The sequence below is a fragment of the Xyrauchen texanus genome, chromosome 26 (genome assembly GCF_025860055.1).
Source record: "Xyrauchen texanus isolate HMW12.3.18 chromosome 26, RBS_HiC_50CHRs, whole genome shotgun sequence".
Lineage (NCBI taxonomy): Eukaryota > Metazoa > Chordata > Actinopteri > Cypriniformes > Catostomidae > Xyrauchen > Xyrauchen texanus.
In genome coordinates, this window is record NC_068301.1 from 42008641 (window position 1) to 42033462 (window position 24822).

Genomic DNA, 24822 nt, shown 5'->3' on the forward strand with positions numbered 1-24822 from the left:
TAGAGTCATTCATTTGGGAATCAGAGTACACTGGTCACACTGTATGTTTCACATTGTAGATTCAAAAGAACTGGCTCATTAGAGTCATTCATTTGGGAATCAGACTAAACTGGTCACACTGTATGTTTCACATTGTAGATTCAAAAGAACTGGCTCATTAGAGTCATTAATTTGGGAATCAGACTACACTGGTCACACTGTATGTTTCACACTGTAGATTCAAAAGAACTGGATCATTAGAGTCATTCATTTGGGAATCAGACTAAACTGGTCACACTGTGTGTTTCACACTGTAGATTCAAAAGAACTGGATCATTAGAGTCATTCATTTGGGAATCAGACTACACTGGTCACACTGTATGTTTCACACTGTAGATTCAAAAGAACCGGCTCATTAGAGTCATTAATTTGGGAATCAGACTACACTGGTCACACTGTATGTTTCACACTGTAGAGTCAAAAGAACCGGCTCATTAGAGTCATTAATTTGGGAACACACAAAGACAAAAAGGGCCTGTCAGCCCTGCATCTCTCCCTCTCTCTCCCTCATTGCATAGTGATTTTGTATTGAACATAGCTCTGGATCACAGTGTCATAGAGACAAGGGGCGGGCTCATTTTACTCAGACGACCAATCAGTCTCTCGGGATCATTGTGAAGCTATCAAGCCACGCCCTAGCAACAATTTAAAGCACCTTAGCAACAACTCCTATAGACTTCTAATGAAAGATATCAAAGGGATATCTCCGGATAGAAGTGTCATAGAAACACAAGGGTGGTCTCGTTTGACTCGGGCAGCAAACAGCCAATCATGAATCACCTCAACACTTCCTAGCCCCTCCCTAGCAACCATTGTCGAAGCACCTTAACAACCAAAATCCATAGAGGGATATCTTCCATTCTGAATGTCACAGAGGCATGGGAGTTGGTTTATATCATTCATACTGACAAGCAGCCTTTGGAGTTTCATGATTGGCAGCTGGTCAAGCCACTCCCTAGCAACTAAACAGAGTACTCTAGCAACCGCTTAGCAATAACTATATCTCTGCACCAGAAAATCAGAGAGACTTCTGGGTTCATTTATTTCAATCAGGATGGCAAGGAGACTTGATAAGTATCACTATGGTAACTGCCTAGCAACCACATGGGGTTACCCTAGCAACCGAGTAACAAATCACATATCTCTGCACCAGAAAATCAGAGAGACTTCTGGGTTGATTTATTTCAATCAGGATGGCAAGGAGACTTGATAAGTATCACTATGGTAACTGCCTAGCAACCACATGGGGTTACCTTAGCAACCGAGTAACAAATCACATATCTCTGCATCAGAAAAACGTAGAGACTTCCGGATTGACTTATTTCAATCAGGATGGCAAGAAGACTTGATTAGTATCACTATGGTAACTGCCTAGCAACCAGATGGGGTTACCCTAGCAACCGAGTAACAAATCACATATCTCTGCACCAGATAATCGTAGACACTTCTGGGTTGATTTATTTCAATCAGGATGTCAAGGAGACTTGATAAGTATCACTATGGTAACTGCCTAGCAACCACATTGGGTTACCCTAGCAACCGAGTAACAAATCATATATATCTGGACCAGAAAATCGTAGAGACTTCTGGGTTGGTTTATTTCAATCAGGATGTCAAGAAGACTTGATAAGTATCACTATGGTGACTGCCTAACAACCAGATGGGGTTACCCTAGCAACCGAGTAACAAATTACATATCTCTGCATCAGAAAAACGTAGAGACTTCCGGATTGACTTATTTCAATCAGGATGGCAAGGACATTTCATTAGTATCACTATGGTAACTGCCTAGCAACCAAATGGGGTTACCCTAGCAACCGAGTAACAAATCACATATCTCTGCACCAGAAAATCATAGAGACTTCTGGGTTGATTTATTTCAATCAGGATTGAAAGGAGCCATGTATTGTATTACCTTGGTAACTGCATAGCAACCACATGGGCTTACCCTAGCAACAGAGTAACAAATCAAATATTTCTGCACCAGAAAATCGTACAGACTTCTGGGTTGATTTATTTATGACCATAATTATATAAAAATCTCTCTCTCTCTCTCTCTCTATCTATCTATCTGACGGTAAATATCTATCTATCTACATCTATCTCTCTATATATCTAAGGGTAAATATCTATCTGAGTGTCTATCTATCTATCTATCTAGCAACTAAGTTAAACTTTTTTAACACTACACTGTAGAACTGGCTCATTAGAGTCATTCATTTGGGAATCAGACTAAACTGGTCACACTAAGTTTCACACTGTAGATTCAAAAGAACCAGCTCATAAGAGTCATTAATTTGGGAATCAGACTACACTGGTCACACTGTATGTTTCACACTGTAGATTCAAAAGAACCGGCTCATAAGAGTCATTAATTTGGGAATCAGACTACACTGGTCACACTGTATGTTTCACATTTTAGATTCAAAAGAACTGGCTCATTAGAGTCATTAATGTTGTAATCAGATTACACTGGTCACACTGTATGTTTCACACTGTAGATTCAAAAGAACCGGCTCATTAGAGTCATTAATGTTGTAATCAGATTACACTGGTCACACTGTATGTTTCACACTGTAGATTCAAAAGAATTGGCTCAGAGTCATTAATGTTGTAATCAGACTACACTGCTCACACTGTATGTTTCACACAGAAGATTCAAAAGAACCGGCTCATTAGAGTAATTTGTTTGGGAATCAGAGTACACTGGTCACACTGTATGTTTCACACTGTGGATTCAAAAGAACTGGCTCATTAGAGTCATTAATTTGGGAATCAGACTACACTGGTCACACTGTATGATTCACACTGTAGATTCAAAAGAACCGGCTCATTAGAGTCATTAATTTGGGAATCAGACTACACTGGTCACACTGTATGTTTCACACTGTAGATTCAAAAGAACTGGCTCATCAGAGTCATTAATTTGGGAATCAGGCTACACTGGTCACACTGTATGTTTCACACTGTAGATTCAAAAGAACCAGCTCATTAGAGTCATTAATGTTGTAATCAGACTACACTGGTCACACTGTATGTTTCACACTGTAGATTCAAAAGAACCGGCTCATTAGAGTCATTAATTTGGGAATCAGACTACACTGGTCACACTGTACGTTTCACATTGTAGATTCAAAAGAACTGGCTCATTAGAGTCATTAATTTGGGAATCAGACTACACTGGTCACACTGTATGTTTCACACTGTAGATTCAAAAGAACTGGCTCATAAGAGTCATTAATTTGGGAATCAGACTACACTGGTCACACTGTATGTTTCACAATGTAGATTCAAAAGAACCGGCTCATAAGAGTCATTAATTTGGGAATCAGACTACACTGGTCACACTGTATGTTTCACACTGTAGATTCAAAAGAACCGGCTCATAAGAGTCATTTGTTTTGGAATCAGACTACACTGGTAGTGTACCCTACACACACAGACAAAAAGGGCCTGTCAGCCCTGCATCTCTCCCTCTCTCTCTCCCTCAGAGGATTTATTTTATCAAGCAGCCAAAAAGTAATGACCTAAAATCTTCATAGCCACACCTAAAGCATGCTAAAAACGTGCTAGCTTCATGATAACACATGCTAGCATCGCCTAGCGAAGTGCTAAAACATGCTAAAAAAGTGCTAGCATCATGCTAACACATGCTAGCATTGCCTAGCGAAGTGCTAAAACATGCTAAAAACGTGCTAGCATCATGCTAACACATGTTAGCATCGCCTAGCGAAGTGCTAAAACATGCTAAAACGTGCTAGCATCGCCTAGCGAAATGCTAAAAAATGCTAAAAACGTGCTAGCAGCATGCTAACACATGCTAGCATCGCCTAGCGAAGTGCTAAAACATGCAAAAAACGTGCTAGCATCATGCTAACACATGCTAGCATCGCCTAGCGGAGTGCTAAAACATGCTAAAAATGCGCTAGCATCATGCTAACACATGCTAGCATCGCCTAGCAAAGTGCTAAAACATGCTAAAAACGTGTCTATCCATCTATCTATCTATCTAGCAACTAAGTTAAACTTGAAACTACTTTAAACTACAAACTAATTTAAACTTTAAACTACTTTAAACTATAAACTACTTTAAACTATAAACTACTTTAAACTAATATAAAATTCAAACTTCTTTAAACTTCAAACTACTTTAAACTATATACTACTTTAATTTAAACTAATTTAAACTTCAAACTACTTTAAACTATAAGCTACTTTAAACTATAAGCTACTTTAAACTATAAGCTACTTTAAACTATAAGCTACTTTAAACTAATTTAAACTAATATAAACTTCAAACTACTTTAAACTATAAACTACTTTAAACTATAAACTACTTTAAAATAGAAACTACTTGAAACTAATTTAAACTTCAAACTACTTTAAACTTCTTCAAACTTTCAGGTCCAAACTTTCACAAGCCAACTTAAAGTTTGTACTCAAACTTTTTAATCTAGTTTTAATTGCCAACTGATTGATTTTAAGGGGAATTGGTTGTGTTGTTGTTTCTAAACATATAAAAACACAATTCATTTAAATAAAATCCCAAAAGTTCAAAATTGCACAGAGGGCCACGTTGTGATGTGTGTAAAAATGATTTTAGTGTGATAAAATATCATACTAACTTTTCTGTGCCAAATTAAAAATGTTTTTACTATGACAATGCAATGTCATCAAACCCTAAAATGACTATAAAAATAACAATTTAAACAACTTTACAGATCAAATAATACACAAGTTTTAACAGAAGAATTACTGCAAGTGTTTTTATACAATTATACGCTTCACATTTCTGCATTTAAACCCTCCAAAAATTGGCCTACATTCACTTCCATTGTAAGTGTCACTGAAACCCAGATGTTTGCTTTTTTAAATAAAAGGAGGGACGAGTCTAAACAAATTTTTGTGGTAATCAACATTATTACACAAATGCTGTCCATTGAGCTTAACTTGTATTGAATCCAGAACATTCCTTTAAATTTATGACACTGGCAAGGTTATTCAGTGACCATATTCGCAATGCATCCGGGCAGTTATTTTCTTTGGATACAAGTGGCAGACAAATACAGCTTCTATCTACTTCAATGGGGAAAGACCGAAACATTTGGTCAAGATTACGATCAAATAACATTTCAAATGAGCAGTAAAATCGGTCAACAATGTTGGCATTGCATTTTTGAGTAAACGAGCAGGTGATTTCTCTGTCAAAAAGGTGATCCCCTATTTTAACAGAAAGGTGGAACTTCCATTTCTACAGCCGCCATATCATAATGGAGATGTTAATAACAGGCTCAGTAACATTCACTTTCACTGTGTGAAACAAGATGCTATGAAAGTGAATGATGAATGCTCAACATTCTTCAATGACCTTGAACAAAACTAAAAATGATTAAGTATTTTGTCTCAAAACAAATGGGATCATTTTAGAGATTTTCATTAGCTACATAAATTAGCAAAATTTTAAAAGTTATAAAAAATTTGATCTTAATCAACTTTTAAACACCACATGCCAAGATCTCATGGATCAGGAAATTATTTAGTGCGTAGTGACAAACGGGTGTTTAGGAAATTCCTGTGGTAGTTTTTGTTGCCATTTATTGTTTTGGGAGAAAATAAAATCAAAGGAGCCTTTTACCCTTCAGCCTCGTTGTACCCCACTATGTGAATATTGCATCAGGGCCATCATAGGACATACAAGGACTTAAAAACATGTATTTTGCCCGTCTACTGCAAACAGTGTATTGACAATAAAGTTTGACTGAGTTTTATAATACCTGCAGTGTGTGTATTTTGTTCTTCAACTCAGTCAGCTGCAGGCTTCTTCTGTCGATACTGGTCTGAATGTCCAGTTCTGTTTTTCCCAGAAATATCTGTGTGTCGAGAGAAAACATGGGAGATTTTTAAATCTCAAATTATAATAAAAAAAAATGTTGGTTCATCATTTTGAGTTGGGAGGTTTTATTAAAAGTGTTTGTTTGATTGATGTTAACCTTTCATAGAAGCACTAAATATTAATTATAACTTTATATAATATTAATAATTATATTTAAAAATGACACCGTTTCTCCACCCATACGCAAATGACTAGATTAGTTTGCAATGCAGTCTGGATTTTTATCATTGAGCTTTCTAAATATATAGTTATATAATAATGGCATCTCAGACCTCATTCATGTTCATTCATTTTGAAAAAAATAAACGCGCACCCACGCGCACACACCTCAAATTCATTTATTATCAAATTCTCAATAATATTAGCCCACTTTTCATGACCTGTTTTGCTTGTTTGATATTTCATTGATTATTTTTTACATAGACCTCATTGTTAAAAAAATTTCAAGAAACTAAAACATTAATTTATAATACAAATGCACTTTTTCGGGGCCTGGATGGCTCCGAGAGTATTGACGCCGTCTACCACCCTTGGATACAACCAAATTGGACCCGTTGCTTGGGAGGGTAGAGTCACATGGGGTAACCTTCTCGTGATCATGATTAGTAGTTTTCACTCTAAATGGAGCATGTGGTAAGTTGTGTGTGGTTCGCGGAGAGTAGCATGAGCCTCCACATGCTGGGAGTCTCCTGGGTGTCATGCACAACGAGACACATGATAAGATGTGCAGATTGACTGTCTCAGAAGAGGAGGCAACTGAGACTTGTCCTCTGCCACCCGAATTGAGGCGAGTAACCGCACCACCACGAGGAACTACCAAGTAGTGGGAATTAGGCATTCCAATGGTTGAAGGAAAATTGTGCATGTGTATAGATAGCAGGCTTTGACACGTGTTAAATTGATGTTGGCAATCATTGAACAAGACTGCAATAAGAATAAATTTGTCTTTGCGTTTGTTAGCTTGCGTTAGTAAAAATGTAATGTGTCGATTCTTGATACAAAGAACAGAAAAAAGAACTTAGCATTCTGTTAAAAACTCTAGATGTTCATGTCTATTAGTGTGACAGCGGGGTGTGGTCAAGCGCCCATCCGGAGAGAGAGAGAGAGAGAAAGCGGTAAGGGCTTACTTAAACCTGAGCTAAATTATGCCTAAATTATGCCTAACACCTGTTTCTAATTCCAGTGAGCATTGAGAGAGCGGCATAAAAGCAGCCACACAACCAGCAGATGGGGGTGAAACCTGGTTGCAACAGGAGTTTACGGATGTGTTCTCATCTCTACCGGGTCGTACAAACCTCATTCAGCATTGCATAGAGACCGAGCCGGAGGTCATGGTATGTCCGATTACCAGAGCACAAAAATTTAATTTTCTGGAAGAATTAGATGCAATGCTTGATATGGGGTTAATAGAGGAATCCTACAGAGATTGGTCCAGCCCAGTAGTTCTAGTGCCTAAGAGCGACGGGTCGGTGCGATTCTATGTGGATTATAGGAAAGTCAATGCGTAAATTTGACACGTACCCAATGCCTCGTGTTGATAAGTTGCTCCATCGGTTATGCACTGCTCGATTTTATTCAACATTGGATTTGAGGAAGGGTTATTGGCAGATCCCCTTGTCACCAATTTCCCGTGAATTTGTGACACTTCCGTTCGGTTTGTTTGGGGCCCTGGTTACGTTTCAGCATCTCATGGACCGAATCCTCAGACCGCATTCAGCTTATGCCGCATCTGAGAGCGGTTCTGAGATCGCTGTGATGAGCGGGACTCAAAAACCCAAAGAAGTGCGCGATTGGACAGGTGGAGTTATTGTATCTGGGGTTCGACTTGGGCCATGGGCAGGTGCGTCCCGAAATTGATAAGACAGCGGCGATTGCGACCTGCCTGAGGCCCAAGAGCAAAAGGGGGTGAGACAGTTCCTGGGGCTGGCTGGCTATTATTGAAGATTCGTACCAAATTATTTGGACGTCACCAGCCCGCTGACTGATCTCACTAAAAAGGGAGCTCCAGACCTGGTCCAGTGGAGAGAGCAGTTTCCGCAAGTTAAAGCCGCACTTTGCAGGGGGCCATTTTTACATTCACCCGATTTCTCTCTCCCTTTTGTTTTACAGACGGACACTTCAGACAGAGGGCTGGGGGACGTACTCTCACTGGTGGTGGCGGAGGAGGAGTGCCTGGTGCTGTACATTAGCCGCGAGCTCTCATTGAGGGAAGCTAAGTAAAGTACAGTAGAAAAAGTCTCGTCTTGCCATCAAGTGGGCGGTCCTCACTCTCCGATACTACTTATTGGTATGGGCCATCACCCTCTGTTCGGATCACGACGCACTCCAATGGCTCCACAGCACAGTGAAAGACGCCAATGCACGGATTACCCATTTGTATATGGCTCTTCAGCCATTTAAGTTCAAGGTGGTCCACAGACTGGGAATGCAGATGGCTGCCGGATGCCTCCCTAATTACAGTGAGCACGGGGAGAGCAGCATAAAAGAGCCACACTGTCAGCAGACCGGAAGAGAAAGAGCCTGGGTCTGAAGAGTATTGTGAAGCTAAAGACTGTTGTGAAAGTGTGAAGCTGATGTGTTGTGGCGACCCTGTAAAAGAAACCCAAGTTACTCCATTAAGATTCTTACCTGAGTTGAAGAAACCTGCTTCCCCATATCCTCCCTGAGAAAGTCTCCACAAACACCCAGGTTTTTCACATAGGAAAGTTTTTCCCTGGAAGCAATGACAAGATGCCATCTAAATTTACCCCACATCCCCTTTGACCAAAAAGAATAAACTCTGACTTATCCTCGTTTAATTGGAGAAAGTTGTTTGCCAACCAACACTCCACATCGGCCATGCATTTATACAGAGACTCAAAAGAGGGTTGCTTCACATGTTTAATTGGAAAGTAAATTTGAGAGTCATCAGCATACAGATGGTAGTGTATGCCATGCTTATCAAAGATCTTTCCTAATGGAAGCATGTAGAGGGAGAATAAAACAGGTCCCAAGATGGAGCCCCGAGGAACCCCACACGTTAAATGGAAGAACTGATGAAGAACAGTTCGCTAAACAGACAGAAATTGTTCTACCCTAGAGATATGAAGAGACCCAATTCAAGGCTAACCCCTGAATACCAACCCAATCGATGGGAATGTCATGATCGACCGTATCAAAAGCGGTGCTAAGATCCAGCAGCAGAAGAGCAACAGGACTACCAGAATCCACACCTAATAAAATATAATTTAAAACTCTCAAAAGAGCTGACTCGGTACAATGCTCCGTACCTGACTAACTGCTCTTTGCTCTGACACCTGACTGAAATTTAAATCAAGCAAATTATTGCTAGCTAAAAAAAATCATTTAAATTGTGCAAGCACTGTCTTCTCTCATTTTTTTGACATTAAAGGATAAAAAATTTTCGGTCGAAAACTGTTCATATCAGACGAATCAAGATTTGCTTTTTTAAGAAGAGGCTGAATAACCAGTAGGCTTCATATGTGCAATTATGTGTTTGAGTTGAGACAAGGACACAGGTACAAAACAGCTCAACAGATTTTGCGGAAAAGAATAGGTAACAGGATCATTACTAACAGGTAAGATCCGGGAGCGTATACCAGCAATTTTAACAGTAAAATATTTTAAAAACTGCTTACATGTGATAGAGGTAAGGGCAACTGGATTAAGAAATGTAATGTTAGAAAACAGTACTTTAGAATTATGACAGTTCTTTGAAATGACATTATAAAAATAGCTTGATCTGGCCAATTTAACTGCTCTTTGAAATTTATTTAAACAGTCTCTCAAAATTTCATAGGAAACTTGTAATATATCTTTAAGCCACTTTCACTCAGCCTTCCTGCACTCCTGCCTAAGAGCACAGTTATTACTATTCAGCCAGGGCTGAGCCTTGACTTTTCCATTTAAAGATTCCCATGTCTATATTACTCCTTATCAAATTCTTATTATGTCCCTTTACAAAAGTCACTAAAATCCTGTCACCAGTACCTAACTCCCGATGCTCTTATGGTTTTTTGTGATTAAAATGTTTTTATTGATTCATATATTAAACAAAGAACAGCAAAGCAAAGCATATACATACAGACAGAATCAATACTTAATTTCTCCGGTTAGTCTGATAGAAAGGCTTTGCAATGACGAGATAGGGGGCAAGAACTTCCTGTTCAATGCAAAACCAGTGAGGGGCTCTCTCAGGTGGAAGCAACCAATGAGTCAAAAGTCTAAGACCGAATGCATAATAATAAAACAATCTTGGGTATGCCTAGCCCACCTATGTCAATCAGCTTATGCAGTTAACTGCATAATACAACATGGCGCCGCAGATGGCCGCCTCGGTGTGGAGCTCTTCAATTCTTTTGTTGTTTTTGTTAGTTTGTCCTGTCTTTAGCAATCTTTTACCAATCAGTTGTACCAGGGACGAACTGCTGAACATTCGGGCAGCACATACCAGATCATCTTTTCCCGGTTTTTCAATATTCAGACGTTTTGCTGGACATTTTAGTTGGAGCCGCTGCTGTGTTGTTTAGATGCGCTACGAGACGCAGGCGAGGGAGACAAGCTGGCGCGCTGGTTAAACTCCGTCAGCGCGGCGTTCGCACAGCGCTGCCGAGCATTCATCTCGCAAATCTCCGCTCTCTTCCCAACAAAACGGACGAACTACATCTCCTCACACATACTAATAAGGACTTTTCAAACTCTGCTGCACTGTGCTTCACTGAAACCTGGCTGAGTGAAGCCATTCCGGACAGCGCATTACATCTTCCGGGCTTCCAGCTGTACAGAGCGTATCGCATCGCGGAGTTAACGGGGAAAACGAGAGGCGGTGGAACAGGCTTTTACATCAACGAAAGTTGGTGTACAGATGTAACAACACTAAAGAGGATGTGCTGTCCTAATCTGGAAGCGCTCTTTATTAACTGTAAGCCGTTCTACTCGCCGCGGGGGTTTTCTTCGTTTATTCTGGTGAGTGTTTACATTCCTCCTAACGCGTCTGGGAACTTAGCGCTGCAACAGCTGGCTGATCAAATCTCAGACACAGAACAACAATACCCGGACTCAGTCATTATTATTCTTGGGGACTTTAACAAAACAAATCTCACACGCGAACTGCCAAAATACAGACAGCACATTACATGCCCCACCAGAGACAGGAATATATTGGATCACTGCTATACAACATTAAAGGATGCATATCGCTCTGTCCCACGTGCAGCTTTGGGTCTCTCTGATCACTGTCTGGTTCATCTTCTCCCGACCTACAGGCAGAAATTAAAATCAACAAAGCCAGTTGTAAGGACTATAAGGAGAAGGACTATTGAAGCAGAGCTGGAACTACAAGCCTGCTTTTACTGCACTGATTGGAGTGTTTTTGAAGCTGCAGCTACAGACCTGGACGAGCTCACAGATACTGTTACATCATACATCAGTTTCTGTGAGGATATGTGCATCCCTACTAGGACATTTTTGTCATTCAACAATGATAAACCATGGTTCACAGGGAAACTCAGACAGCTTCGTCATGCCAAAGAGGAGGCTTACAGGGGTGGGGATAGAGTCTTGTATAATCAGGCCAGGAACACACTGAATAAGGAAATCAGAGTGGCTAAAAGAAGCTACTCTGAGAAGCTGAAAAGCAAGTTTTCAGCTAACGACCCTGCATCAGTGTGGAGTGGCCTGAAACAACTTACTAATTACAGGACTCCTACCCCCAACCCTGTGGCGGACCAACGACTGGCTGACGACCTGAATGTGTTTTACTGCAGATTTGAAAGGCCCGATTTCACACCCCACATAAACTCGGACCTTCATTTCACACAACCTTTAACACCTCCTGCAACCCCCCTCCTGCTACACTACCTGCACTCAAGATCTGTGAGGACAATGTGTGCCGTGTCTTTCGGAAGCAAAGGACAAGGAAGGCTCCAGGACCAGATGGCATCTCACCAGCTTGCCTTCATTCCTGTGCTAACCAACTGGCCCCCATCTTCACTCAGATCTTCAATAGATCACTGGAGCAGTGTGAAGTCCCATGCTGCTTCAAACGCTCAGTTATTATCCCCGTCCCTAAGAAACCTAAAATCACAGGACTTAATGACTACAGACCTGTCGCCCTGACATCTGTGGTCATGAAGTCATTTGAGAGACTGGTGTTGGCCCACCTGAAGGACATCACTGGACCCTTTCTGGACCCCCTTCAATTTGCTTATCGAGCAAACAGGTCTGTGGATGATGCAGTCAACATGGGTTTGCATCATATCCTGCAACATCTGGACAGACCGGGTCATACGTAAGGATCCTTTTGTGGACTTCAGCTCGGCTTTCAACACAATCATACCAGATATACTCCGGACTAAGTTAAACCAACTCCCTGTTCCCACCTCTACCTGTCAGTGGATTACCAGCTTTCTGATGGACAGGCAGCAGCTTGTGAGGCAGGGAAAATTCACTTCCACCACCTGTACCATCAGCACTGGTGCCCCCCAGGGATGTGTGCTCTCCCCACTTCTCTTCTCCCTGTACACCAATGACTGCACCACCAAGGACCCCTCTGTCAGGCTCCTGAAGTTTGCAGACGACACCACTGTCATCGGTCTCATCCGAGATGATGATGATGAGTCTGAATATAGAAAGGAGGTTGAACGGCTGGATTTCTGGTGCAGTCAAAACAACCTGGAGCTGAACACGCTCAAAACAGTGGAGATGATTGTGGACTTTAGGAGGAACACCCCAACATTGTCCCCCCTCACCATTCTAAACAGCACTGTGGCAGCAGTGGAGTCATTCAGGTTCCTGGGCACTACCATCTCACAGGACCTGAAGTGGGAGATACACATCGACTCCATTGTGAAAAAGGCCCAGCAGAGGTTGTACTTCCTTCGCCAGCCGAGGAAGTTCAACCTGCCACCAGTGCTGCTGAAACAGTTCTATTCAGCAGTCACTGAGTCTGTCCTCTGCACTTCAATAACTGTCTGGTTTGGTGCAGCTACGAAATCAGACATCAGAAGACTACAAAGGACAGTTCGGTCTGCTGAGAGGATTATTGGTTGCCCCCTGCCCCCCCTTCAAGAACTATACACTTCCAGAGTGAGGAAAAAGGCTGGTAAAATCACTCTGGACCCCACTCACCCTGCCCACTACCTTTTTGAACTGTTGCCTTCTGGCCCGGCGCTTCAGAGCTCTGAACACCAGAACCGTCAGACACAGGAACAGTTTTTTCCCTCAGGCCATCCATCTAATGAACAATTAAATTGCCCCATTGAGCAATAATTATGTGCAATACACAGTTTAATTTTAATTTATATTATCCAACATATCCACTTCTGCCATTACTTACATTGCTCTGTACATAATATACTGTTTTTTGTTCTTTATATACAGATTGTATTAGATTTGCACTACGTGTGTGTATGTGGGTATGTATGAAGGTGAGTGTATGTACGTATATGTATAATTATTTATTTTGTGTTCTTTTTTTGTTTTAAATTACCTATGTCTTGCTGCTGTTTTTGGTATTGTTTGTATTGTTGTTGACTGGAAGCTCCTGTCACCTAGACAAATTCCTTGTATGTGTAAGCATACTTGGCAATAAAGCTGATTCTGATTCTGATTCTAACTGAAATGTAATCTGGGACCTTTACCATTCCAAATGAAGGACATTTCTATACTATCAAATTGCTTGAAATAAGAGAGGGGGACATCTATGTAGCAAGTAGTTGAGTTATGGAATACAGTTCATTTATATAACATTAACCTTCCCAATCACAGATAAATGTAATGAAGCCCACCTGCCCACGTTGCTCAAAAACCTTCTTTTTTTTTTCCTTAATGATTTATTTATACATTTTAAGATCCATTACAGACACAACAAACAAACACACACAAAAAAAAGACACTGCAATAAGCAAAAATTAACAAATACACTAAAAGTTAAAAGGAAAATATATTATATATAAATAAAAATATATATATGCATATTAATAAAAACAAATAAAATAAAGAAATTGCAATCGTACAATATATTGACCAAGCAATATAGGATTAGTATGTACATAAAGGCCAGAGGCTGAGGGGAACTGGGGGTGGGGGGGACAGGTCGACGGGTCAAATCAAACACAAAAGAGCAGGGTCAAGTTGGAGAGTTTGGACATGTGCAAGAAGGGGCTGCCAGAGCTTGACAAAAATGGTGCTAGGTCGGCGAAGAGCGTATCTAATTTTCTCTAATTTCATAAACTAGAGAACATCTCTTACCCAGCGGGTGCGAGACGGGGGGGTAAGGACACTTCCAATTCAATAGAATTAGACGTCTTGCCAAAAGAGTTGAAAAGGAACAAAATCTGAGAAGTGAGAAGGCAAAGGGTGGTCGTGGGAGAACTCCAAACAAACCAGTAATTGGACAGGGTGGGATATCCACTGAGGTAATGGCTGACAACGAGACAAAAGTTAGCTTCCAAAAGGTAGACAGGGCAGGTCCAAAACATATGGATTAGAGTAGCTGAACCAGAATGACACCTGTCACACTCAGGGTCAATAAAGGGTTTATACAAGCTAACCTGCTCTTAGACCAGTTTGCTATATGAACCACATTGCACTGTATGAGCCTGTGACGTGCGCAGAGGAAGGAGGAATACACCCTGTCCAAGATTACTTTCCATGTCTCCTCAATGTCAATACCAATGTCTTGGGACCAAACGATGCGTAGGTTGTCAGATGAAAATTGCAAATTAACAATTATATTGACTAATTTAGAGATTGTCCCTTTAACACAAGGATCAACACACAGAATGGAGTCCAAATCTGAAGGGAGAGGCACATTAAGAAAGTTGTTAATTTTTTTTTTTTTTTTAAACGCACAAAGTCTCGAATTTGTAGATATCTGAAAAAATGGCTTCTGATCAAAGAAACTGATCAAAAGAAGCAAAAACCACTATCAATGTAGAGGTCAGCAATAGAAACCAATCCAAGATCCCTTCAAGAGGAATAAGCACTGTCCAAAATGGAAGGGTGGAATAGAGGGTTAGAGTGTAATGGGGATACCAAAGGGGTGATATGAAGACCAAAATGCCGTAAAAATTGGGTCCAGATTTTAAGATTGTTTTTTAGAATTATGTTATTTGAATATTTCATCAGAGACCATGTATGTGGGAAAGCACATAACTGTAAATCAGAAGGTTGCTGGTTCGATCCCCACGGCCACCACCATTGTGTCCTTGAGCAAGGCACTTAACTCCAGGTTGCTTTGGGGGGATTGTCCCTGTAATAAGTGCACTGTAAGTCGCTTTGGAAAAAAGCGTCTGCCAAATGCATAAATGTAAATGTAAGAGCGTATATTTGCTGCACACTAATATATTTGAAAATTAGGAAGATCCAGACCACCCAATTTTTTTGTCTTCTGCAAAGTGTCTTTTCGGATCCTCAGAGTCTTTTTATTCCAAATAAAATATAAAAGTTTGGGGAGCATGCTCATATTAATACAGTTAACCCCACCAACCAGGGACAGAGGAAGGAGAGACCAAAGACTAAAATCCTGTGCAAGACGACCAAGCAATGGTATAAAGTTGTGGTTAAATAAGTCTGAAAAATGTTTTGTCACATTTATGCCTAAATACCAAAGACTCTGTAAAGCAGATCTGAAAGGCAGAGATGCTAATGTATATTCCAAGGCTGCTTTATTGATGGGCATCAATTATTTTACTCAAATTTAACATGTAGCCGGAAATTAGACCAAACTCTGCCAGGAGGTCCAGCACCAAGGGGATGGATGTGCCAGGGTCTGACACATATAACAAAAGACGCGTATAAAGACAATTTATGCTCCCGCCTTCCCCTTTGTATGCCAGCATCGCGCTGGATCTGAGAGCAACCGCCAAAGGCTCAATGGCTAATGCAAATAACAGCGGGGAGAATGGGCAGCCCTATCTAGTCCCACGACCAAGGGAGAAATACTTAGAATAGTTATTTTTTGTTCGTACACAGGCCATTGGGGACTTGTATAAAAGCCTAATCCAAGCTATAAACTGGTTGGGAAAACCAAATCTCCTCATTGTGAAGAACAAATACCCCCACTCGACTCTATCAAAAGCCTTCTCAGCATCCATGGAAATAACTAACTCTGGGACTTCATTCGAAGAAGCAGCATAGAGGATATTCAAGAGGTGTCTAATATTGTGACAAGAGTGTCTATTTTTAATAAACCCTGTCTGGTCTGGTGAAATTAGTCTCCAAACGTCTCGCCAGAATCTTAGCCAATAATTTCACATCTGTACAGAGTAAGGAGATGGGTGATAATTACTACATTGAGAAGGATCTTTATCTTTCTTGAGAATAAGGGAACTAGTAGCCTGGCGCAGAGATTGAGGAAGGATACCTGAACGGTAAGACTCAATAAACACGTTTAGCAAAAGAGGTGATAATTTATCAGAAAACATCTTAAATTCTACCGGAAAGCCATCAGGCCCTGGAGATTTACCATTCTGCATCAGACTAAGAGCAGCCTTAATTTCATCCAGCGTGAGAGGAGTTATTAAATTAGAGGAGATATCAGAATCAATGCCAGGCACATTTAGAGGGCTGAAAAAAAATTGTCAAATTGAGCCTCTTCAGTAATGCTCTCAGGTGTGTATAAAGATATGTAAAAGTCTCTGAATTGGTCATTAATAGACAGAGGATTAACTGAAGACCAAGTGGTAGTGGACATTTGAGTAATAAGGTGTGAGGCAGCAGACTGCCGCAACTGGTGAGCAAGTAATTTACTCGATTTATCGCATAATAATTACAACGGGTCTTATGCAGCGTTTCACTTGCTTCATTCGTAGCTAGCAGATCAAACTCCGCTTCTGGCGTGAGAAACTTAGCGAAGTGGTCTGCTTGTGTTGAGCTAGCACAGATGAACTGAAGGTCTGCCAAAACACTAGATAAATTAGCCCACCTTTCATTCAACACTTTTCTCTTGTAAGCCGCATATGAAATAATTTCTCCTCTTAAATAAGCCTTACAAGTATCCCAAATTGTCTTTGCTGAAACATCTGGCGAAGTATTTATCATTGAGTAATAAAGAATTAAAACGCCAAGGAGACAGAGACATCGAGATGCCTGGTATAGCAAGGTCAAATGTAACTGCTGCATGATCTGAAATTACAATAGTGTTATAAATACATGAACTGACCAATGAAAGCAGTTTATTATCAACCAGAAAGTAGTCAATACGAGAGAAAGAGCGATGAAAAGGGGAAAGAAAGAGAATTGTTTTGTGTTAGGATTGAAAAAATGCCAAATATCCGAAACGGCATATTGCTCCATAAAAAGCTGAATAATCCTACCAGATTTAGACGGTGCGTAAGGCCTAGAGGAAGAACGGTCTAGAAGAGGGTCTAAACAGATCTGTCCTCTAAGAATAATAAAATGTCCATTTGGGTTTGAGATGACCTCAGAAACTGAAAAAGGAACTGATTTATGGATGAGAATAGCTACACCTCGAGACTTACTAGGGAATCCAGAATGGTAGAGCAGGCCTACCCAGCCCTTTCTAATTTTTAGATGGCCTGCAGGCCTGAGGTGAGTTTCCTGAATTAAGGCAATGCTAGTATTCAAATGTTTCAAATAATTAAGAACTTTATTTCACTTCACTAGAGAATTAAGCCCTTAAATGTTCCAACTAGTGAATTTCAGTGTAGCAGCAGTCCTGTTACTCATCATAGACAAAAGCAAGAAATTCTGTGAACATGATCAGATTCCCGAACAAGATTTGCGGTCTCTGCCCTGATGCGGGTTTGGGTGCGAGGCTGCGGTGGGCTCTGTCCAGCTCGGGCGGCGAGGTTAACACCTGAGATCAGAGGACATCGACCAGAAGCTGATCATCGGACGTGGTCCCTCGATCGACTCAGGTAAGCCCACAATTCGAATATTCAGGAGCCGGCTGCGGCTCTCGAGGTCCGAGACTTTAGCCTTCAGCCACTTGTTATCCTTCAGGAGCCTCGAACATGTAGCCTCGAACTGTTCAAGTTGTTGACTTATTCCAGTAGTACCGGACTCGAGATTGCCGATGGGAAGATCATGATCAGCCACCGTGGATTGAATATTATCTAGCTTCATTGACTAGCGTAATGCTAGCACCAGGCGTAGATGCGCCATCTCGGTCTTTATCACCCTTTTTGCCCTTTCCTTTTGACATTTCAAAAACAGTAAGGTCACGAAACAATTAACGAGCAAATGCTGTCAAATGTAAACAGAAAATGCTGAGGTTTATAGGAGGTAAATGAAAAGTATTTGGGAGCGAACAGCACACACACACGTTTACTCCTCAGGCGCCATAACCGGAAACCTCCTCAAAAACTAGACTAAATCACACAAATATGCTGGGAATAAAATACTCAAATACTTAATGCCCTGTCTGGGCCACTGAAAGGCGGTTACCGGGCAGTACGCTGTCAGAGCCTGTCAGTGTCCGAGAGTCTATAAAGTAACTTAATCCATCCAATAATAATAATAAAACAATAATAAAAGTATTCCCGAACAGAGCCGGAACTCTGAGCTCACTCGATTTCCAGTTTATAGCTTATGTCGAGCAGACTAGGGAAGAGCCCATCTAGGAATTTCACCATATCTCTGCATTCTTTGTCCTCAGAAATTCCAACCATTCGGACATTGTTTCACTGGTTACGATTCTCCAAGTCTTCCAACTTTTCCCAGACGCGCTCCAAATTTGCCTTGATCGCTTGGATAGCAGCAAATTCCCTCTTCGATGACTCCAAATAATCTATCAGTTTCTCGACATCCACCATTATTGTAAACATCTCAGTGAATTTCTTCTCCATGGCAGTGATCGATCGACCTATTACAGCAATATCCTCAAAGTTAGCAGCAACCTTCTTCAGCATTGCCAACATGTTCATCAAGTGATGCTAAATTTCCTTCAATTCACCGTCCAAATTGACTCCCAGGTTTTCGGCCTGCTGCTCAGGAGCTTCAGCTTGAGCACGTAAGTGTTTAATGTCTCCAGAGCCCGAGGATTTTAAATTCGTTGACATATTGTCTTCCTAGAACAGTTAAGAATCTGCTAGTTTTACTTTTTGTGCCATAAACTGGTGAAAGTGTGCAGAGCTTGCTGTTCACATGTCCGAACCTCGCATGGCGCCACGTTACCACCCCGCAGCCTTATGGTTATGCATCATCTTGAATGGCAGAATAACACATTTCACTTCTTGTTAAATATAATAGTATTTTCAAAATATAAATTATTAAAAAAAAAATAATAATAAAGTATTTTTTAGGACACTGTATTTTAAAGAGAAGTTTGTAAAAATCCAAATAATTTTACAGATCTTTATTGTAAAGGGTTTAAACAATGTTTCCCATGCTTGTTCAATGAACCATAAACAATTAATGAACATGCACCTGTGGAAAGGTCGTTAAGACACTAACAGCTAACAGACGGTAGACAATTAAAAGTCACAGTTATAAAACCTTAGGACACTAAAGAGACCTTTCTACGGGCTCTGGAAAAACACCAAAAGAAAGATGCTCAGGGTCCCTGCTCATCTGGTAAAACAACAACAACTGCCCGAGTTGCACCAGGAATGCACAATACCTCCATCAGTGCTCAGACGGTCTACAATAGGCTGAGAGAGGCTGACTGAGGGCTTTGTAGGCCTGTTGTAAGGCAGGTCCTTACCAGACATCACTGGCAACAATGTCGACTAGGGGCACAATCCCAGCTTCACTGGACCAGACAGGACTGGCAAAAAGTGCTCTTCACTGATGAGTCAAGGTTTTGAGGATTTCCCTCTGGAGCAGTCATGTGATGACACAAACACGTGTTTGATCAAGTGAGTCATCGATGGTCAAAAGCTCCAGCCTGGCATCGCACTCATGTACCCATATTTTTCGATTAGTAAAGATCGGTTGTATGGAGTGATGAAGGATACTCAAAAGAAGTATCTTTTTGTCTGGCCATAAACAGGACATATGCAAGTGGTGTGCAGTGAATGTCAGTTGGTGAATCCACCGGCCACCCCAAAAGCACCATTGCACCCTGTGCCTCTGTCCCCTTTGAGAGAATTGGCACGGACCTCGTCGGGCCATTAGAACAGACCACACACGGGCATTGCTTTGTATTAGTTCTAGTGGACTATGCAACGCGATATCCGGAAGCAGTGCTCCCTATGCAACATCTCAGCACATAGTGTTGTGGAGGCTTCAGAATAATCTCTTGAGTGGGGATTCGAAAATAAATCCTCACTGATCAAGGCACTAACTTTGTCACAAACACTACGCAAACTATACAAATTGTTAGGTATTAAATCAATTTGCACCAGTGTATATCACCCACAAACAAACGGGTTGGTGGAACAATTTAATAAAACCTTAAATATGATTTGTAAGTTTGTATACGAGGATGTTAGGAATTGGGATAAGTGGCTCGAACCCGTTATTTGAAGTGTGAGAGGTCCTGCAAGCCTTCACAGGCGTAGGAGGGGGACCTTCAAACAGTAAAAATTTAATTCAGTATGTTCTTGATTTTAGAGCAAAACACTACACTTTGGGTCGATTAACACCAGAGAATTTGCTCCAAGCTCAGGAAAGTCAAAGCCGGCTGTATGACTGGAGCACTCGACTATGGGAATTCACACTGGGAGATAGTGCTTGTATTACTGCCCACCCAAGCTCTAAATTACTAACTGAGTGGCAAGGGCCCTTTGAGGTTACACAGCGAGTCTGAGATCTCGATTATGAAGTTAAGTGAACGGATAGGGATGGAGAACTACAAGTTCACCATCTCAACCTCCTAAAATCATGGAGGGAGGCAGTCCCTGTGTCCTTAGCGATGGTAGTCCCAGAGAGAGTGGAGCTTGGGTCAGCCCGGTGGTTCAGGTACCTATGAGCGACAGGACGGTCCGGTTCGGTGTAGACTGCGACACTGAACTTAAAGGGTTATTGGCAGATCCCTTTAACTCCAATCTCCCGAGGTTTGTTCGGGGCCCCGGTCACGTTTCAGCATCTCATGGACATATTCTTAGACCCCATACAGCATATGCTACTGCATATATAGATGATAGGATTCTCTATAGTAATGACTGGCAGCAGCACATGCAACATCTGAGAGCTGTCCTGAGGTCGCTGCAACAGGCAAGACTTAAGGCCAACCAGAAGAAGTGCGCAGTTGGAAGTTCGGTCTCTGGGGTTCCACTTGGGCCATGGGCAGGTGTGTCCCCAGGTTAACAAAACCGCAGCGAATGTGGCCTGTCCGAGGCCCAAGACCAAAATGGAGGTGAGACAGTTTCTAGGGCTGGCTGGCTACTACTGAAGGTTTGTGCCTAGTTACTCTGACGTCACCAGCCCGCTGACTGATCTTACTAGAAAGGGGGCCCCCGATCTGGCCCAATGGATGGAGTTGTGCCAACAGACTTTTCTAAAAAATTAAATCCACGCTTTGTGGGGGGGCGCTTTTACATGTTTCTAATTTCTCTCTCCCCTTTATTTTGCAGACGGCTGGGGCAGTACTCTCACAGGAGGTGAAGGAGCAACCGGTGCTGTACATTAGTCGTAATGTGCAGATCACCCGTTAGTATCTGGCACTTCAGCCCTTCAAATTTGAGATGATCCACAGACTAGCCAACATTTTAGTTTAAATAGCAACAAAATAAAAGTATAAATTTTTAGAAACTTAAGCTAGCTCTGCGATTTGATCGTTCACTTTATGAACTGTTGTGAGAAATATGAAATTGTACATGCTGTTCTGCTGTGTGTGTGTGCTTCTGACCTTCCATGTGTGCTCAGTTGACCCCAGATGCAGGCTGCAATGCGTACGATAGGGAGTCAATACATTTAGCAACTGCTGACCGCTTTTCCTCTTTATCATGTTCCGCATACTTATTTCTGTGATCTGATAAAGGTCACACCCGTCCACAAGGTCAACCGTAAGGCATCACGGCTGGAACATCTGTATATGGCCTCAACACCCATTTTCTCCCCCTTGACCCTAGGCGTTGTTACCGCTTTCCCATTGGCTGCTTATTGTCTCATGAAAATATAAATGACATGCCTGCTCTAATAAACATCGAGTAGATTGAATACAGACCGACACAGTTCTTTCTACTTCCTTCGCGAAGTCTACAGAGACTCAGACTCACGACTGCAACTCTCTGGGCACGAACATAGAAAGACGGGACCGGGGAATTGGAGATCGCGATTTAAATCCATGATTTATACAATACCTAGACTTGCTAGGTAATTCTGACAATTGCTTTGAACTGTGGTAACTTGTACAACTGGCAAATTAATGATTATAGCCTGATGTACCTCTTTAAAATGTGTGTAATGTTTTATCCATGTTGTATAAACAAGGAATTAACCAGTATGTTTTGTAACCAGGGATTTTCATGTTTTGTTACCTACATGTATAATATCCATTAAAGAATGTCATGTTTAATATGTAAAGGTTTGCTAGATTATATAGAGAAAGCTGATGACAACGAATGCCATGCCTCTTGTACCATTTGCAAGATATAAAAGTTAATGATTAAAACTAGTGATACACCGAAATGAAAATTCTGGGCCGAAACCGAAAATTCAGGATGCACTTGGCCGAATTTAAAATAGTTTTTTTTTTTATATATATATAATTTTATTCATATTATACTTAATTTCATGAATTTAATTAATCTGAATTGAAAAACTAGAAATCAATAAAATTCACACTTTTATTGAAAGTAACACACCAAAATTGGACAGAAAATATATTATAACAATATTAAATATATATTATTCTTTATTCAGTTCTTTAACAATCAAATTTAATAGATGATAATTTTTTTTACCAATTAGCAAACTGTAATTTTAACGATAACAAAAGGCAAAACACAGAACGGCAGAGGGCCTCTTTTCTGTTTATGTAAACATATTTCCACTTTAATTTAAAATTATTGTGCAAAACAGCAGTAATAGAACTAAAACCAAACTCGACTGTAAACGACTGTAGCCTCAAGTGAAGAACAAAGTTTTGCAGGGCTAAACAAATTTTAATGTAATTGCTATACACATAGCAAATTGGACTGCTTTCTATTTAGTAAAAGTGTCAGGTTTCTCTTCAAGAACAAAAGTTGCTCAGCTTTCTGGCAACACAAGAACATGAGATGCTGCACTGAATAGTCTCTCTCTGTGCTGGTGCTTAGACAGATAAATATCTGCATGCAATCCGTGCAAGCAATGGAAAGCGATTTTTGTTCATGCGTTAGTAGTCAAGAGGATCGTCGCGTTCGCGTAATATGAGCGTGAAGTGATCGACTGTGTTCCGCAACTCCTTACGGGTCCTTGCGAGGAAGGGCACCCGGTGGACTTTCTGCTGCCCTCCAATGGAAAGATGGTGCCCTCCTAGGGAGTTGGTGCTCTACGCAGACTGCGTAGTATGCGTATAAGTTGCAGCGGTACTGCTTTTAGTATTATATAGAATTTCCACACCGCTGACATAGGCCTTTGCTTGGTAGCGCCGTGATTATGATTAGCTCGATCGAGAGTGAAACCTGAGCACTGAGGGGCGGGGAGGCATATACAGTCAGGTCCATAAATGTTGGGACATTGACACAATTCTAATCTTTTTGGCTCTGTACACCACCACAATGGATTTGAAATGAAACGAACAAGATGTGCTTTAACTGCAGACTTTCAGATTTAATTTGAGGGTATTTACATCCAAATCAGGTGAACGGTGTAGGAATTACAACAGTTTGTATATGTGCCTCCCACTTTTTAAAGGGACCATGAATGTAATGGCAAAGGTTCGTGATAGGAACTGTTTTCAGTCTTGGCACTCAGATGAGTGTGACCAGTTCCACGTTGTCATCCTCTCCCTCTTCTCTTTTCTCCCTCTCTTCTCTCCACAGGTATTACTAATCTAAATACTGTAGATAGTTCTAAAGTTTGATTTAGTATGTTTTGCTGTGTAATTTGTGTGTAATTCTAAGGTTAAAATTAAATAAAGTGTGTGTTTTATTGAACACAAAATGTATATTTCAGTGTTTGTATCCTTCAATTTCAGATGCAATCTCAATTTATTATTACAGGTGCTCAAAAGGAGTATTTGAGGAGGGGTCATGTGAAATGTATCTTAACATTCTAAATGTTTGTTTTATTCAGTTTTCCCACTAATTACTAGAATGGTCATAACTTTTAAACATTGGATTATATTTATAATCTGTCTGCTATTCTACATTGCCCATAAAATTATGTATATTTCATACACCCTAAATTTCCCTCTAGCTTGTAATTAAAATGGTTGAAATTAAGTAGGTTGGCCGGAGATTTTTTTTTTTTTAATTGCTCTGTGAAATCTTGTTATGAAGGATGATTAGCCTTAACTAATCATAAATGTATTTATATCATTTGAAAGCCCTAGTTCCTCTCTTCAATATGGTATATACAGTTCAGAAGTGTGATGTTATATGAATATGAATATAATATGAATATCCTTCTGGCACGGAAAGGAAATTTCAGAATTTTGGGCTCAGGCTTTAAAGGGTTAAAGAATGGAAAGTTTCCGCCAACCATGACACAATCCCGGATCAATCTGATTCCTGAAAAGGACAAAGATCCAAGTGAGTGTAAGAGTTATCGTCCAATTTCCCTTATCCAGCTAGATGCTCAAATATTGTCAAAAATTTTGATTAACCGATTAAGTTATGACATCTCTTAAACGTATAGAACATTAGGCGTCTCATCAATATCATGTGGTCAGTGGCAAATGATCCGACTCTGGTCACTGCCCTCTCACTTGACGCCATAAAGGTGTTTGACATGGTAGAATGGGATTATCTTTTTAAGATTTTGGAAATGTACGGTTTCGGATAAATAAAATACTTTTATTGGATGGATTAAGTTATAGACACCCGGTAGCGGCG

At 40.8% G+C, this 24822-nt stretch overlaps 1 protein-coding gene across 1 annotated transcript in view; it reads right to left on the reverse strand.

The window, feature by feature from the left end:
• The window catches only part of LOC127619495 (E3 ubiquitin-protein ligase TRIM47-like), a 149305-nt gene that overhangs the window by 106608 nt on the left and 17875 nt on the right, over window positions 1-24822 (reverse strand). The window contains exon 3 of the mRNA XM_052092334.1: window positions 5814-5909. Coding sequence (XP_051948294.1) covers window positions 5814-5909 — 96 coding nt within the window. The remainder of the gene's footprint in view (window positions 1-5813; window positions 5910-24822) is intronic.